Source organism: Neoarius graeffei, chromosome 23, assembly GCF_027579695.1.
Source record: "Neoarius graeffei isolate fNeoGra1 chromosome 23, fNeoGra1.pri, whole genome shotgun sequence".
Lineage (NCBI taxonomy): Eukaryota > Metazoa > Chordata > Actinopteri > Siluriformes > Ariidae > Neoarius > Neoarius graeffei.
In genome coordinates, this window is record NC_083591.1 from 48,306,792 (window position 1) to 48,322,557 (window position 15,766).

The window sequence follows — 15,766 nt, forward strand, 5'->3', positions numbered from 1 at the left end:
TGCGTGATTTGACCTCGATTCTGTTCCTCGCATCCTGGAATTGGAAAATGAAGAGGTGTGCCATGAAGTGATTTCATTTCACTTTAAATCTAATTTTGCCCTTAAATTTTCCCCTTGCGCATTTGACAAGGTTTAAAAAACCCAGCAAATTGAATCATGTCGAGTTTATGCCTACATCAGTCCTAGATGCCACCAGGATGCACCATTTGAAGTCTCTAATTTCAGAATTTTCCAGGAGGGCATGTCCCGGGACCCCGCTAGCAGCAGAGATGCCTACTAGTATGGATTGGCCGTATTTTGTATGGAAAAGTTACGTAAATATGATGTTATGGCAAACAGTGTTATTCTGTACGGAATTATTATAAAGTCTTAAATTCCAGTGAGTTGTTTTTAAATGTCCAAGCGACTTTTTCAATCCATGCGCGATTCACGGCTAGGCTATTTATTTTTACGACAACCGCACATGCTGTGTGTGACCTGCGCAGATTCCGCACATTTGTTCGCGCTATTTTCGATACGGTAGAATGGCCGTGCATTACACCCAGTCAAAAGGGCAATGGATACGCGCACTGCAAACTGTGTAGAACTGACATTAACATCACTCATGGTGGTCGCGATGACTGCACACGGCATGTCAACTACAAAAAACATATGGAGCATGCTGAAATGGCGAGTCAGGCGGAAAGTAAATCTGGGGGGATCCAGCAGTTTTTTACGAAATCTGTGGATGAAAAGACACGGAACGTGACCCGTGCTGAAGCGGTGATGGTTGACCTGTGCTTGGAGTTGAACTTGCCAATTAGTGCCATGAAATGTGAGTTAAACTTATTCAGTTTCTTTTTACGTGTGATTTTTATTCACTGAAATATCAAACACCGGCTGTACTTCTTTAATTCAAAGTCTTTTCAGTGTTGCAAGTGCAAATGTACATGTAGTATGATCAAAAACAGAATTTTATGATTAGTGCTGTTGGGATTGTGGCAAAAAATTGATCATTCCACTGTTTTAAATACAATTATAAATGCCATTTTATTCAGTGTCTCTTCTGAAGCATTATGCTGAAGTATTTATATATTGGGACATTAAGATAACAATGTCGGACTCTCTTTGGCATGAAATAATAAATTTATTTTTTAAATTTTATTAGAATCCGTTAACAGGTAGAACATTTTGCCAGGCAATATAATATAATACTTTTGAGGAGTTACATTCAGTACCAATGATTGGTAGTCAACCGTAATGTCTGCAAACAGGGAACGCTATTGTATTTATAAAAATGTGATATATTGTATGCTCTAGAAATTTGTTGAGTGGAAATTCAATTGAGATGGCTGCTCGCGTTTTGTTTATTCAATTCACACAAAACAGTTCTTTTTAATAATTTAAATGTTAAACATATTGGTATATACACCTCTTTATAATGGAAATGCGCATAAATTGTTACTGAAAGTCATTCCAAAATACTGAAAAATGTTTTCAAGAATACTGAAATTCAAAATTTGGGGTAGGCATCTCTGTAGCAGCCTTCAGGGCCCGCCAGGCCGGCCCTCCAGGCCAGGCCGGCCCTCACAGGCTGGTGTGTCCCAAACCGCCTGCACAGCCGCCGCGACGCCACCGAGCAACATCGCTCGGAACATCACGCCAAGCACTAAAGCGCAGAGCGCTGGACAACCACGAATGTTAAATGAGCAACGAGCTCACTGCAGTCCACAGCTGGGAGTGCAGGCATCACCCACAGCGAACCAAAGCCTGGAGGGAACCGACGCCCAAAACTGGGTCCGGAGCTACACCACAACCGGCGGACAAAACACTCAAACATCAAACCACACAAACGCACAGAAAAAAATAAATAAAATGAAAAATAGAAAAATAAAATAAAAAAAGCTCTTTTTTTGGCGGATTTGAACATATTTTGGGCTGGAAAACGTCAACAGTATCTGGCAACACTGGTGTCTTCATCCACGTTGTTTTCCCGGCGCTTGGTGATGCCGTGACAACCGGGAAAATTAAGTACATTTTCATGCATGCGCATATTTCATTTCCGCATTATTACTATCGTATAGCACGGTCGCAAAAACTGCCGTGTGATCGCAAGTGGGGCTGCACCGGTGCTAACACGCTTCTCTCTAGTAAGCAGGTTTGTGACGTGTGAACGCTCCACAAAATTTACACCGGTGTAAGATATATCGCAACAAAATACATCGGTGCAGCATCGATGCAAATATGTGCCGTATGAACACCCCTTAAGACATGCCTCACACCACCACATTGTTGATTATTTCTCCTATAACAGCATGGCCTGTTGTGTTTTATTCCCTATTATGCACCGTCTCAGTGCTTAGCCTCAACCTTTATCAGTAAATCAAATATATTTTTAATGCATGCCAGAACGTTGACTTCACATTAACAGTCATGTGAATAAAACAGATTTTAACAGCGTTATCTGTCCGTAGGAGCCTGGTACCGAAGCAGATATTAAGGAGTTTGCGAAAGGTTACGATGCAGAATTTGACCTCTTCAGTAAGATAGATGTGAACGGAGACAACGCTCATCCTCTCTGGAAGTGGATGAAAGATCAGCCAAATGGAAAAGGCACTCTGGGAAAGTGGGTTCTCATTGGGTTTTATTTCCTCTTGAATTAAAATGATTGCTTAATGTGAAGTTTTCCACTTTAATATTTCAACTTTTTATTTTTTTTTATTTCCTCTATCCACTTTTGCTTTCTTAGCAACATCAAGTGGAATTTTACCAAGGTAAGAGTGCCTGTACAAAATCCTCATTTTAATTTTATTTAATCACTTAATGTCTGTGTATGAATCATTTTGTATTCACGTTTTTATTTTTTTTTTTCTGTTTTCTAGTTCCTCATTAACAGAGAGGGGCAGGTTGTGAAGAGATATGGACCAATGGATGACCCAGTTGTACGTCCACAGTTCATTATGTTCATACAGCACAGCGGGTTCCCAAACCCTTAGATTTTCTGCAACTCCAAGCCTTCTCCACCATCCTTTTAAAAAAATAATAATAAATTCCCAATTTACAATATAGGACTACTGTAATATCTGAACTTTTTATGAACATAGTGGTGCTTGAAAGTTTGTAAACCCTTTAGAATTTTCTATATTTCTGCATAAATATGACCTAAAACATCATCAGATTTTCACACAAGTCCTAAAAGTAGATAAGGAGAACCCAGTTAAACAAATGAGACAAAAATATTATACTTGGTCATTTATTTATTGAGGAAAATGATCCAATATTACATATCTGTGAGTGGCAAAAGTATGTGAACCTCTAGGATTAGCAGTTAATTTGAAGGTGAAATTAGAGTCAGGTGTTTTCAATCAGGTGTGAGTGGGCACCCTGTTTTATTTAAAGAACAGGGATCTATCAAAGTCTGATCTTCACAACACATGTTTGTGGAAGTGTATCATGGCACAAACAAAGGAGATTTCTGAGGACCTCAGAAAAAGCGTTGTTGATGCTCATCAGGCTGGAAAAGGTTACAAAACCATCTCTAAAGAGTTTGGACTCCACCAATCCACAGTCAGACAGATTGTGTACAAATGGCGGAAATTCAAGACCATTGTTACCCTCTACAGGAGTGGTCGACCAACCAAGATCACTCCAAGAGCAAGGCGTGTAATAGTCTGCGAGGTCACAAAGGACCCCAGGGTAACTTCTAAGCAACTGAAGGCCTCTCTCACATTGGCTAATGTTCATGAATCTACCATGAGAACACCGAACAACAATGGTGTGCATGGCAGGGTTGCAAGGAGAAAGCCACTGCTCTCCAAAAAGAACATTGCTGCTTGTCTGCAGTTTGCTAAAGATCACGTGGACAAGCCAGAAGGCTATTGGAAAAATATTTTGTGGACGGATGAGACTAAAATAGACCTTTTTGGTTTAAATGAGAAGCGTTATGTTTGGAGGAAGGGAAACCCTGCATTCCAGCATAAGAACCTTATCCCATCTGTGAAACATGGTGGTGGTAGTATCATGGTTTGGGCCTGTTTTGCTGCATCTGGGCCAGGACGGCTTGCCATCATTGATGGAACAATGAATTCTGAATTATACCAGCGAATTCTAAAGGAAAATGTCAGGACATCTGTCCATGAACTGAATCTCAAGAGAAGGTGGGTCATGCAGCAAAACAATGACCCTAAGCACACAAGTCGTTCTACCAAAGAATGGTTAAAGAAGAATAAAGTTAATGTTTTGGAATGGCCAAGTCAAAGTCCTGACCTTAATCCAATGGAAATGTTGTGGAAGGAGCTGAAGCGAGCAGTTCATGTGAGGAAACCCACCAATGTCCCAGAGTTGAAGCTGTTCTGTATGGAGGAACGGGCTAAAATTCCTCCAAGCCGGTGTGCAGGACTGATCAACAGTTACCGCAAACACTTAATTGCAGTTATTGCTGCACAAGGGGGTCACACCAGATACTGAAAGCAAAGGTTCACGTACTTTTGCCACTCACAGATATGTAATATTGGATCATTTTCCTCAATAAATAAATGACCAAGTATAATATTTTTGTCTCATTTGTTTAACTGGGTTCTCTTTATCTACTTTTAGGACTTGTGTGAAAATCTGATGATGTTTTAGGTCATATTTATGCAGAAATATAGAAAATTCTAATGGGTTCACAAACTTTAAAGCACCACTGTACATACACCGATTAGCTAAAACATTATGACAGGTGAAATGAATAACATTGATTCTCTCATTACACTGGCACCTGTCAAAGGGTGGGATATATTAGGCAGTAAGAGAACAGTCAGGTCTTGAAGTTGATGTGTTGGAAGCAGGAAGAATGGGCAAACAAGAATCTGAGTGACTTTGACAAGGGACAAACTGTGATGGCGAGATGACTGGGTCTGAACATCTCCAAAATGGCACATCTTGTTGGGTGTATCTGGTATGCAGTGATTAGTACTTACCCAGAGTGGTCCAAGGAAGGACAACCGGTGAACCAGTGACAGTCATAGGTGTCGAAGGCTCATTGATTCGCATGGAGCATGAAGGCTAGCCCATATGGTCCAATCCCACAGAAGAGCTACCGTAGCACAAACTGCTGAACAAGTTAATGCTGACAGCTTTCTGTTTTAGCCAGCATTCACTGGTGGTTCTTCCTTGGACCACTTTTGGTAGGTACGAACCGCTGCATACCAGGAACACCCCACAAGATGTGCCATTTTGGACATGCTCAGACCTAGTCATCTAGCCATCACAATTTGTCCGTTGTCAGTCACTCAGATCCTTATGCTTGCCCGTTTTTTTTTTTTTCCTGTTTCCAACACCTCAACTTTGAGAACTGACTGTTCTCTTGCTGCCTGAAGGCCAATTTATGCTGACAACCCAGTCCTCGCAGACGGCGCCGCAGATAGCGTCTGCGTAGCCCCCCCACCTTCGCAGACAATCTGCGCGCACCTCCCAAAAATTGTGACCACCGCAGAAGCCTCACAGACAGCGTCGCAGACAAGAGGGCTCTGATTGGTCCACTCTACATCCGCTGTACACGCACTTCCGCTTCCCTACTTTCCCAGTTTGGTTTGTTTTTACGACCGCCATTTTTAAAAACACGAGCGAAGATGGAGCAGCACGAAGAGCGGTTGATCGAGGAAGTGAGGAAGTACGTACATCTATACGACTCCAGTTCTGGTCATTATAAGTAACCGGAGGATAAACACTCCACTAACCACACCCACCAACTACTCCTAGCGATTTCGCGACTTCGCGCCCCCTTGCGTTGTGGCGGTGAATAACATCGCGCACGCCTATTACTCCCCGCTCAACGATAAATTACAACTGTCTGTGAAAAGCTGTCTGCGAAAGCCTTGTCGCAAGAGCATGCAGAGGCCTTAATAGATCATGCCAGTGTAACAACATGGGTAAAGTGAATTATGTTGATTTTGTCAGTGTTTTTTAATTTCATAGCTGATTGTGTATGTGTAACATGATTGATTAAAGTGATGGGGTGTTGAGATGCAGCCTGCTTTGTATTTGATGCATGAGGAAGCAGCAGAAACACAAGCAGCGATTTTATTATTCACACCAGCTACATTTTTTTTTCTGAAAGATTTACATGTCGACCACTAGATGGCACTGACGAGACAAGACAGCCCTGTCTTTGAGACTTGCAAGTCAAACTGTAAAACGCCTAGCGATTTTTATAGCGACGTTTGTTTAACTCGCTGAAGAGTTCTGGCTCGTTTATAAATTTCTGCTGTCGTCTTGATTGTCATGAACTGGATCTCAAATTGAAATCAAAAACTCTGATCTTGCATTTAAAAGTATTTACTAATCCAGAAGGCTGATATTTAAAAAAAAAAAAAAAGTCCTGTCCCTTTCCACAATCGACCTCCACTAAACAAACTAGCATTGTGCCTCACATCATTTAAGTATTATTTGAAACTTAAACCTCCTTCTGTGTCCTTCAAAATAACCACAGGGTTTTTTTTTTTTTAAAGGAGAACAAGTCATTTTTAAATTTGCTTTATTTCTTCGTTAACGTGTTCTTCAATTACGTTTTCGGTTTTAGTAACCTTATATCGTGACTCGTATTGGCAACTAATTGCAGTTAAATATTATACTTATTGGCCTTTTAGATTTTTAGCCATGTTGAATTTAGTTCGTTTGGTCCACGGCAGGCGTCGCTTATCCGCGTGATCTTCACGAGACTTGTGCGAGACTTTGAAACGTGAAGTGTCAGCCAGGTGTCAGTGCTGCCATTTTGAAAACTGTTTTCCAAACGATATATTGCACAAAAATGAGTTTAAATGACGATTACTGCTGACTTTTTTTCAATCTTTCCTGAAAACAAAACTTCCGGCTTGGTTACGTCAGCATTCGAAAGAGGGCGCGCGCGTCTTTTGACAACGTTGGCAGATGTTGGTCACTTTGATTTCCGCTGTACGTTTTACTTCCGTCCTACGATGTCTCGCACAGGTCTCGACGAATCTCGATTACGGCCATTGCTTTGACATATGGACTGATATATTACAGAGCATATTTCAAACACTCATAACTTGCTATAGCAGTGACAAAATAGCGATCAAAAATGCATTCCTGTACTTAATAAAATGAGAAATAGAATTTTGATAATTTGCCTTCGGTTCTCTAAGACCCTTTGGTTATTTTGAAGGACACGAGGTTTTAGTTTCGAATAATACTTTAAGTGATGTGAAGCACAATGCTAGTTGGTTTAGTGGAGGTCAATTGGGGGACGGGACGGGATGGGGAATTTTTTTTTTTTTTTTTTGTCTTTTTGCTGAAATGTCAGGCTGGTTAAGAAAACTGAAGTAGCATGTATTGATTTAAATGTGACTTGCCTGAACGTGACTCTTAGACTACGTTCAGACTGCACCCTGAAACGACCCATATCCGATTTTTTTTGCCCATATGCGACCTGTATCCGATTTGTTATTGACAGTCTGAACGACACAGATCCGATTTTTTCACATGCGACCCAGGCCGCTTGGATATGTGGTCCTAAATCTGATGCATATCCGTTATTTTCACATGCGACTGCAGTCTGACCGGACAGGTCGCATTCATGCGACCTACACGTCATCAACAAGAGACAAACGTCACTATTCTGCGTTGGCTAATCCCGCCTCTTTGGTGGAAAACAACAACATTTGTACAGTTTTCAGAATTTAAATAGACTTTTATAGAATTGATCAAGCTAATGGTGGATTTGGTAGGGACCTGGATGTTGATCTGTTAGCCTGATTAAATAAAACAGTTTCTATAACTGATTTATAACTTAAACCATCCTGTATTACAAGATTGTTCTGGAAATTTCCAGTAATTTGACACCTTCAGTCTCATTAGTCTGCTGCCCACATTAATCAGATTATTGTGCGAGTTCCGCCGCCGCCACAAAAACCACATCGCCAGGTCTCGCCTCATCTCCATAGCAAACTGCACTGGTGTTTCTGCACCTTGAGCCAGCGCTGAGAGAAGTTGCAGAATTCAGCTGGCTATAAACAATCTAAATAAATATTTATAAAAATGTAGAAAAAGTTTATTAATATGACGAAATAAATATGTGCAAATTATTAAGCCTGAATTAAGAGTTTTGGCATACGGCCGCTGTATTACCAATGACTGCCTACTGAAGCTCGAGTGCACTATATAGAGTTTAAAAATCCATTACTTCCTAGTAACATGTAGTGCACTTGTATAGAAATTAGAGAGACATTTAGGAGTCAACCCTCGTTACCAGGCTACACGTTTTCATTTCAGTTCAGAAACAAAAACACACACGAGACCTCACACTTTAACACTAGCCAGATAATTAAACAAACAAACAAAAAAAAGAAATCATTAAACTTGAAGAGTGCGCTTTTTTTTTTGTTTACGTATTACGTAGATGTGCTTATTACGTGTCAATTTGCGCATGCGGGACACTTTTGGGTCGTTTTCCGTTCATATTGGAGATCGCATACAAGTCTCATATAATTGGTAATGTGAACGGCCGAACAAAAAAATCGGATTTCACAACAAATCGGATATGGGTCGTTTCAGGTTGCAGTCTGAACGTAGTGTTATTAACATTCAAATTATTAGCACACGAACTCCATCTTCAATATTTCTAATAATAATTGAATGAAACAATAGAGGAGATTGAGTTTCCTTCATGGCCTTATTTGTAAATGAAGTGAGCCTGCGTAGTGTTTCGACCCCTAGTTTGGGAACCCCTGATTTAGCACAATTTGTTTTGCATAAAGTTCTGTTTCCTTGTTTGTTTTAAGGTCTAAATATGGTCTTGATTTCTTTTCCTACAGGTTGTTGAAAAGGATCTGCCTAAATACTTGTAACCTGTCTGGATAATCTCCGTCTTCATCTCCACTCACTGACTGCCTGCGCTCTGTAGCCCGCTGGGTATTTCCAGGTCTTTTCCCAAACTAATGACGGCCTTTCTGTAAACCTGCTTGCGGGTAGGACTGGCCTGATGACCCCCTCCCCGGTGTGCAAAACCTCTCCCGGGAAGCCTGTATATACCCAGCTGTTCCTGCAGAGCGAAGACTCGCTTAATCCAACCTTGCAATGACATTCACCACGTATTGACGTAACAATAATAGTGTTAATCATTAGAAGGATGATGAGTAATAAAACATAAATTTGCTATGGGTGTGGTGATTTATTATTTTTTTTCTCCTCCCCTTTTGGTTGAAGGCTGCAGGTTATGAACCTTAAGCATACTTAGGATCAGATATCATACCTGCAAACTCATGAGGGTTGAAAAAGGTGACAAACTACCGGTAACCCCCCGGCCTCCTTAAACAGCGCGCGATCAAGGAAAATAAAGGGAAAAGACAACATTTAAAACAAAGACAAGATTTATTCATTTTTAGCTTTGCAATTTTCAGTTTTGCATCTGACACCTCATTACATTACCATTAAGGAAGGAAAAGTATAAAAAGTAAAATTTGAATTTAAAAAAGTAATTTTTGAAGTGTGACACTGGAAAACTGGTCTGCTGAAGAAAGTTATTTTTTTTTATTTATTTTTTTTTTTTTATAGACCTTTTGGCCCGAACAAGCCGTTCAAGGGCACGTTTATGCTGCTCTGCCATGTGCCTCTTTCGCGCCATGCTATCCTTCTTCACCACCTCTGCCCTATTACCAGCAGCACACCAAATTCAGCCCTCCTTTCCTTCAGTGCTGCCAAATTCATGGTGTGAGAGAGAGTGTGTGTGAGTGAGAGAGAGAGAGAATCTCTCACTCACACACACTCACTCTCACACGCGCTCTCTCTCTCTCTCTCACTCACACACACAACTAACTGGTTCTCTGAATACAACCGAGATCAACACACATTACGTTATAATTTTGACAATCCCACCAATAGTCTCATCTCATCTCATTATCTCTAGCCGCTTTATCCTTCTACAGGGTCGCAGGCAAGCTGGAGCCTATCCCAGCTGACTACGGGCGAAAGGCGGGGTACACCCTGGACAAGTCGCCAGGTCATCACAGGGCTGACACATAGACACAGACAACCATTCACACTCACATTCACACCTACGGTCAATTTAGAGTCACCAGTTAACCTAACCTGCATGTCTTTGGACTGTGGGGGAAACCGGAGCACCCGGAGGAAACCCACGCGGACACGGGGAGAACATGCAAACTCCGCACAGAAAGGCCCTCGCCGGCCCCGGGGCTCGAACCCAGGACCTTCTTGCTGTGAGGCGACAGCACTAACCACTACACCACCGTGCCGCCCCCCCCTCCCCAATAGTTTCACACAAAAATGATTTCTCTTACCCAAAACACGCGTTTATAGATCCTTATGTTCAACAAAAAATGACTTTATTCAAACTGATTTGACATTTTTTTCTGTTTTGTTTCAGCCCACAGAAACATCTTCCGTGTCGCGCGTTCGGTTCAAACGTAACAGCCCCGCCCCTTGCATCCTACGTCATAAAACGCGACTCGCAGACCACCAAATCACAGGTACCAAAAAACCACCCTAAAGCCTCTTTAAATCGCACTCATCGTAACACAGCTTTCTCCGCATACTAAAAATGTTTTTCCGTCTCCAGATGTAATATAGAGTTCCGGAAAAAATCAGAAAATATGATTCCGTGAGCTGTTTTCAAGACTCGGTGTCCCGTTCTGCATTGCGTTTGGATGATCTCTGCCATCCTCCTATACACACCCGTATTCAAGAAAACCCCGCCTCTATTCAGTTACAATTCGCAGATACTGTCCAGCGTTCTGTAAGACTATTGGCTCGTTGGAATGTCATCCAATCAGAGACGTTTGAAGTATGAAGAAGGCGGAAATGGTCTGAATGTGGGTGTGAAGAGAAAAGTAGTAGTAGTACTTTGAAGTAGTAGTACATTGAAACCAAATGTTCGGCAACGTAGCCTCGCGCACCAAAAAAAAAAAAAACTCTTCGGATCTACACGATTCACACAAGTGCCCTATTTTGGGATCAAAACGGCGAATTTCGCCGAAAGGTGACTAGTTTGCAGGTATGAGATATGAAGATACATGAGGTACTTTCTCATTCTCATCAGTATTATAATGGGAGAGTTAAAGTGCATATCACGGGTAAATTCAGGAGCAAGATCAATGTAATTCTCCTATTTAATATTAAACTTTGGTCAAATATCTCACATTTTGCATTTTGTGCAATTTTTTTTACCTTGCGCAATACCAGAAAAATTCAGTTGAAATCAAGCCATTTGAGGCGAATTGGTCCGCCTCTGAAAAAACTTGGCATTTGGATTTCCCGGCAAACGTTGATTTTCGTGACGTCGCGTGCGGGACGCCTCCTTCTGAATCCTACATCAGCGCTGGTTTGTTTATGAGAAAACGACCTGGTGGTTTTCTGCAAATTTCTTCAACATTATCGCGTAATTATTAAAATGGTTAACAGACGTATCGTAGGAGGGTGTAGCAACACCAATCTTGATGGGATTAGTGCTCATCGTTTCCCAAAAGACCGGACAGTGAGAGAGAAATGGGAGCGCTTGGTCTACACAGGCTGTGCACTGAAACTGTGCAAAGCTCTCGCACCCTGCTCGCGCTTCCGCAGGTGACGTCACGAATCTGGCTCCAGACTCCCTCGGGATTTTTCCAGACGCGTTTTATTTTGTTCTGCTGTAGACAGATGGCCTTGTGCAAAATTACCCTTCTGGATGAGTGTGTAAAGGGACATACTTTTCATGTTTAAAAAAAAAAAAAAAAGAAATTGGTCCAGGATATGCACTTTAAAGGAGCCATTTGTATATTTGGCATAATCTGTTATCCACAAGGGTAGCTGCTATTAAAATCCTAACAAGCCTTCTCCGTTCCTTTTATGTTAAAATTCAGCATTGCCTTTAAAAGGAAAAGTAGTAGTGCTAAGAAGCTTTCTGAATGGCTGATCAGCAGGGTTGATTTCTGGCCCTGAAAAATAGCATACACACCAAGAATAAAAACTAGCAATATAACATTTTCCACCATAAAAATTCCACTTTTTCTAAGGTATTCTTTAAAGACACATGATTTATTACAGGTCTGGAAACACCTTTTTTTAAAAATTGCAGACTGCAACTTTAAATATCTTTTTGAAGGCTGCACTGCAGTACAGTGCACTTTGAGTAACTCCCACAAGGTGGCAGTGTTTCTCTGCTCTTACACACTGCTGTGTTTTTTTTTCTCGAGAGAGCATCTGCACAGATTTTCACAAGGTCTTTTGTAGAACTGCTGAAGTGATCCAGTTTTTATTTTATATAAATATAAAAAGTCTCTGGAATAAGACAAAAAGCAGTGATTATTTTTTTTGTCAATTCACTATATATCCAGGACCTATAGGAGAATCGAAATGCTGTTTCTATCTCACCTTACTTGTAAAATCAGTTTTTCTTGATGTAAATTTGTGTGTATGTAAAAATACACTCTAAAATCAATGTACAAAATGGCCGTAGTGCAAATGCAGTACAGTATCTGTAACGGAGAAGGTGCTTAGAAGAGTAGCTTATGAGGTGTATGAACAGTAGTGCAAATGACCAATAGCAGCAGATAGAACAGTAATGCAAATGATTGTAGACTTGGACAACCTTTATTGTCATTCAGTATGCAACAAGTGTATACTGAACGAAATTTCGTTCCACAGAATTAAAGGAACAGTCCACCGTACTTCCATAATGAAATATGCTCTTATCTGAATTGAGACGAGCTGCTCCGTACCTCTCCGAGCTTTGCGCGACCTCCCAGTCAGTCAGACGCAGTCAGACACGCTGTCACTCCTGTTAGCAATGTAGCTAGGCTCAGTATGGCCAATGGTATTTTTTGGGGCTGTAGTTAGATGTGACCAAACTCTTCCACGTTTTTCCTGCTTACATAGGTTTATATGACCAGTGATATGAAACAAGTTCAGTTACACAAATTGAAACGTAGCGATTTTCTATGTTATGGAAAGTCCGCACTATGACAGGCGTACTAACACCTTCTGCGCGCTTCGGCAGCCCATTGATACGGAGCTTAGATATCAATGCGCTGTCGAAGCGCACAGAAGGTGTTAGTACGCCTGTCATTATAGTGCAGACTTTCCATAGCATAGAAAATCGCCACGTTTCAATTTGTGTAACTGAACTTGTTTCATGTCACTGGTCATATAAACCTATGTAAACAGGAAAAACGCGGAAGAGTTTGGTCGCATCTAACTACAGCCCCAAAAAATACCATTGGCCATGCTGAGCCTAGCTACATTGCTAACAGGAGTGACAGCGCGTCTGACTGACTGGGAGGTCGCGCAAAGCTCGGAGAGGTACGGAGCAGCTCGTCTCAATTCAGATAAGAGCATATTTCATTATGGAAGTACGGTGGACTGTTCCTTTAAATATGAAGTGTATTAAATTTAAATTATGCCGCAGCAAAAATATTATAAAGTGACCTGTGGAATTAGGAATGTTTAAGTTATAAATAGAAGTTTAGAGCAGTCTGGTGACCTGGGGGGGGGAGCTGTTACAGAACCTGGTGGTCCTGCACCTAATGCTGCGGAACCTCTTGCCAGAGGGGAGAACAGCTCATAGTGAGGGGTCGCTGATTATATTTCTGGCTCGAGACATGCAGCGCCTTGGTGCAATGTCCTGAATGGAGGGACGAGAAGTCCCAATGATTTTTCTCTGCTCTCCTCACAGTCTTCCAGTCACACAGAGATGCAGCTGGTTAGAACGCTCTCTATGGTGCTTCTGTAGAATGTAGTGAGGATGGGTGGGGGCAGGTGGGCTCTCCTCATCCTACGCAGGAAGTGCAGACATTGCTGTGCCTTCTTGACCGGTGACGCGGTGTTCACAGACCAGGTGAAGTTGTCTGTCAAGTTTTTGTACCAGTATAGCGCTTTTAACAATAGACATTGTCGCAAAGCAGCTTTACAGACTCTGAATGACCCAAGACACGAGCCAATTTTATCCCTAATCTATCCCCACTGAGCAAGCCCGTAGCGACGGTGGCAAGGAAAAACTCCCTCAGACGACACGAGGAAGAAACCTCAAGAGGAACCAGACCCAAAAGGGAACTCATCCTCACCTGGACAACATGACTATAACATTAACAGTTTTAACATGAAGTCAGTTTTGTTGTTGTTGTTATAACTCCTTCATTAATGGAAACTTGAGCGCAAAACTGTTCATGACAACTGCAGTCCTAATGTTAGCAAGCCAACTGTAGTCGTCAGCCATAAAAGCATTACTGTAAGAGTCCAGAGCGTCTTCCAAGTGTGACTTTCAACTGTCCATATGGGGCCGTCCTCTACAGGAGCGATGTGATGAGACTCCAACCAGACGTAGGGCATTAGGATGGATCAGGCAGGTCCGAGGAGCAGAAGAGGTCAGCACCTCAATCATAGGGTTGACTCAGAGGGACAGATATATATATATATATATATATATATATATATATATATATATATATATATATATATATATATTTTTTTTTTTTTTTTGGGGGGGGGGGGGGGGAAGAGAGAGAAAACGCAGGTTGTTAGGTATGCCCAATGTCACCTGAATAAGTAGGTACATTTTGTGCTGAGTACAAGCAGGGACTCTGGCAAAACTAACTATGACAGCATAACTAAAAGGAGAGAGCCAGAAGGTAACACAGGCAGCCCCGGGACATAAAGCAGCGGCCACTACACAATCAACAAACTCAAGTGAGTGGGGGACTGACAGCATCCAGTTTACCAAAACGTGTGTGTGTGTGATGTGCACCCCCAGGAATGATCTCTTTCACGTTCAGGATCAGGTTGTTTTCCCTGCAGCAGCTACTCCATCTCCTTGTTATCGTCCCTCATGAGGCCCACCACTGTAGTGTGATATTCAGACTACGTTCAGACTGCACCCTGAAACGACCCATATCCAATTTTTTTTTTGCCCGTATGCGACCTGTATCCGATTTGTTATTGACGATCTGAACGACACCGATCCGATTTTTTTCACATGCGACCCAGGCCGCTTGGATATGTGGTCCTAATTCCGATGCATATCCGTTATTTTCACATGCGACTGCAGTCTGACCGGACAGGTCGCATTCATGCAACCTACACATCATCAACAAGAGACAAATGTCACTATTCTGCGTTGGCTAATCCCGCCTCTTTGGTGGAAAACAACAACAACAATCTCAATCGCCTCCACAATACCAGGTTATTGTGTGAGTTCCGCCGCCGCCGCCACAAAAACCACATCGCCAGGTCTCGCCTCATCTTCATGCTTTACTTGCAAACTTGAAGAGTGCGCTTTTTTTTTTTTTTGTTGTTGTTTACGTATTACGTAGATGTGCTTATTACGTGTCAATTTGCGCATGCGGGACACTTTTGGGTCGTTTTCCGTTTATATTGGAGATCGCATACAAGTCGTTCACACTGCAGGCTGAAGTGACTCAAATCCGATCTTTTATTGACAATATGAATGACACAGATCCGATTTTTTTTTTCAAATCCGACCCAGGCCGTTTGGATATGTGGTCCTAATTCCGATTCCTATCCGATCTTTTCATATGCGACTTCAGTCTGAACCGCCAGGTCGCATTCATCCGACTTACACGTCATCAACAAGCCACAAACGTCACTATTCTGCGCTGAAGTAGGCGGCGGGTCTCTCAAAAAAAGTTACAACAACATGACTTTGATGTTCCTTTGAACGGAGGTTGCAGTCACTACCCCGCAGAACACCTGAGCCAAAACCCTTGCCCTCTTCCTTCTCAACCTCCTCCTTAACATCAGGCTATTGCGCATGTTCTGGCTCCGTCGCAACAACTGCATC

At 41.9% G+C, this 15,766-nt stretch overlaps 1 protein-coding gene across 1 annotated transcript in view; it reads left to right on the forward strand.

The window, feature by feature from the left end:
- Positions 1-9,133, forward strand: part of gpx4b (glutathione peroxidase 4b) — a 42,249-nt gene extending 33,116 nt beyond the window's left edge. The window contains exons 4-7 of the mRNA XM_060906302.1: positions 2,454-2,605; positions 2,729-2,753; positions 2,862-2,921; positions 8,793-9,133. Coding sequence (XP_060762285.1) covers positions 2,454-2,605; positions 2,729-2,753; positions 2,862-2,921; positions 8,793-8,825 — 270 coding nt within the window. The 3' untranslated portion in view covers positions 8,826-9,133. The remainder of the gene's footprint in view (positions 1-2,453; positions 2,606-2,728; positions 2,754-2,861; positions 2,922-8,792) is intronic.
- The last annotated feature ends 6,633 nt before the right edge of the window (positions 9,134-15,766 follow it).